General features: G+C 37.8%; 1 protein-coding gene across 1 annotated transcript; it reads right to left on the minus strand.

Moving 5' to 3' along the window:
• Nucleotides 1-307: 307 nt before the first annotated feature.
• On the minus strand, nt 308-1,270 carry LOC103212074 (olfactory receptor 4K2). The gene has a single exon (XM_007958074.2). It carries the CDS (start codon nt 1,259-1,261, stop codon nt 308-310), a length of 954 nt encoding a protein of 317 aa, XP_007956265.1. The 5' UTR covers nt 1,262-1,270.
• Between the last annotated feature and the right edge of the window lie 1,279 nt (nt 1,271-2,549).

The following is a 2,549-nucleotide window of genomic DNA, read 5'->3' on the forward strand; positions in this document are numbered from 1 at the left end:
TCTCATTCTTAGTTCCTCTTTTCCAATTAATGCATTTTTAATATTGGATAATATACACATCTGCAACAAGTTATTTCTCTTAGCTTACTCCTCTAAAACTCAACATGTATTTTGAACATATAAATGAGAGTACTTCCAAAATGCACTTACCTTGTGGCTTCACAAATTCCTGTCAATTATAATTTGATGATAGCACCAGAAGCAAGAGTTTAATACAGAATTGTGACCAATACTGTGTGCACAAACACTGTGACACTTAAAGTCGAGGAAGTTATAACAAGAAGTTAAGTAAAACTGGAAGTTAAAACTAAAAATAATGATGAGGGGTTGCCTTGTTGGATTTTAGAAACCTCTTCTTCAGTTTCCTCATAGCTATCTTAACTTCTTGATTCCTCAAAGTATAGATTATTGGGTTCAGAATGGGAGTAAAGATGGTATAAAACACAGACAGGATCTTGTCTACCAGAAAGCTGCTTAGTGGCCACATGTGGATGAAGATGCATGGTCCAAAGAACATAAAGACAACAATGAAATGAGCTGTGCAAGTGGAAAGAGCCCTGGATGATCCTCCCGAAGAATGATGCTTGATGGTAACCAGGACAATAACATAAGAATTGAACAAAAGAATAAAGCAAGACAAGGCAATTATGCCACTTGTTGAGATCATAAACAGACCCAGAACATAAGTATCTACACAAGCCAATTGGAACACCACAGGAAGGTCACAGAAAAAGCTATCTACCTTATTGGGACCACAGAATGGTAATGTGAGGGCAAATATGACCTGGCTCATTGAATGCATGACTCCCACCACCCAGGAAACCACCACAAGAGCAATGCACACCTGGGGACTTATGATTGAAGCATAGCGGAGAGGTTTGCATATTGCAATATACCTGTCAAAGGACATAGCCATGAGTAAAATAATCTCAGTACCAGTAAAAAGATGTAGGAAAAATATCTGTGTTATGCAACCATCAAAAGTGATGGTTTTGTGTCCAGTGAGGTAGTCTGTGATCATCTTGGGCGTGGCAAAAGAAGCAAGAGACATATCAATGATTGAAAGATTGGTAAGCAAGAAATACATAGGAGAGTGTAGGTGAGAGTCAGCTATAACTGTGACGACTATGAGACTATTACCCACCATTGTTACCACATAAAACAATGAAAACACCACGAAGAAAAACATCTGTAGCTCCCAGGAATTAGAGAGTCCCAGCAAAACAAATTCAGACACAGTTGATATATTGGCAATATCCATTGTCTTAAATAATAGGTAGAAGCCTGTATCAAAAAAATATATATCAAAAGAAAATATTACTTCTTGAAGCAAAAAAATTCCATTTCTAAATCTACTTTTCCTTAAAACATAATGATCATTTTATTTTCCATTTCAATCTTTTTGTGGCTATGTGCTCCCTGTGTAGAACGTATGCATAATTATTAATTAATGCCCTTTACATCTACTCTGGTGTCCTGGTGGTACAGTGCTTAAACACCCAGCAGCTAACCTAAAGGCGGTTAGAACACCCCAGCTGGTCCATGGCAGAAAGTTGAGGCAGTCTTACTTCTGTGAAATTTACAGTCTGGAAAACCTCATGAGGCAGTTCTATTCTGTCCTGTAAGGTTGCTAAGAGTCATAATCGACCTGACAGCAGTGGAGTGCACCAACTCAAACAATTATTTCCTGGCTGTTTGTTAGAACAAAACATATGAATATGGAGATTTTCTTGCTATCCTTATAGTATCCAAACAAACCAAACTCACTGCCGTCAAGTTGAATCTTACTCATAGCAACCCCTCCTTGGGTTTCTGAGGCAGTATCTCTACGGAAGTAGATTGCCCAATTTTCCTTCCGAGGAGTGGCTGGTGGGTTTGAACCGCCAGCCTTCTGATTAGCAGTCAGATGCCTTAGGCGCTATGCCACCAGAGCTCCCTCCTTATAGTATAATCAGATGCTTTCCTTATTATATATAGTATTATTTCTGTTTGGAAATTATTCTGTCTCAAGCAAACACTTTCATTTTGATTGATAGTTATTTTGAAGTAATGCCGTGTTTTCCATGCCAAGTCAAAATCCTACAAAAAAAAAAAAAAAAACTAACAGCATGGTAGATAGTACCTCTAAACAACATGCCTACCTCTTCCACAAATAATGTCATGAGTGTTCAGATAAAAATTTTTTATAGGTAAATAAGCAATGTATCCTTTCCTCTTTATGACATTTGGAGTATAGTGTATAATGCATGGTATTTTCCTCTTGATACCTTCTTCCCTCAAAAAGGGGGGAAAAAATACAAAAACCCACTGCCTTTGATTCAATTCCTACTCATAGTGACCCTATAGGACAGAGTAGAACTGCCCCATAGGGTTCCCAAGCATATAAATCTTTACGGAAGTAAAGTACCACATCTTTCTTCAACAGATCAGCTGGTGGATTTGAACCACTGAACTTTAGGTTAGCAGCCAAGTGTTTTAACCAGTGCATGACCAGGGCTCCTATTCTTGATACCATTAGATGTAATTAATATTTCAGAACCAAATATAAT

Source organism: Orycteropus afer, unplaced genomic scaffold (genome assembly GCF_000298275.1).
Source record: "Orycteropus afer afer isolate SDZICR_OR568_19922 unplaced genomic scaffold, OryAfe1.0 scaffold00844, whole genome shotgun sequence".
Lineage (NCBI taxonomy): Eukaryota > Metazoa > Chordata > Mammalia > Tubulidentata > Orycteropodidae > Orycteropus > Orycteropus afer.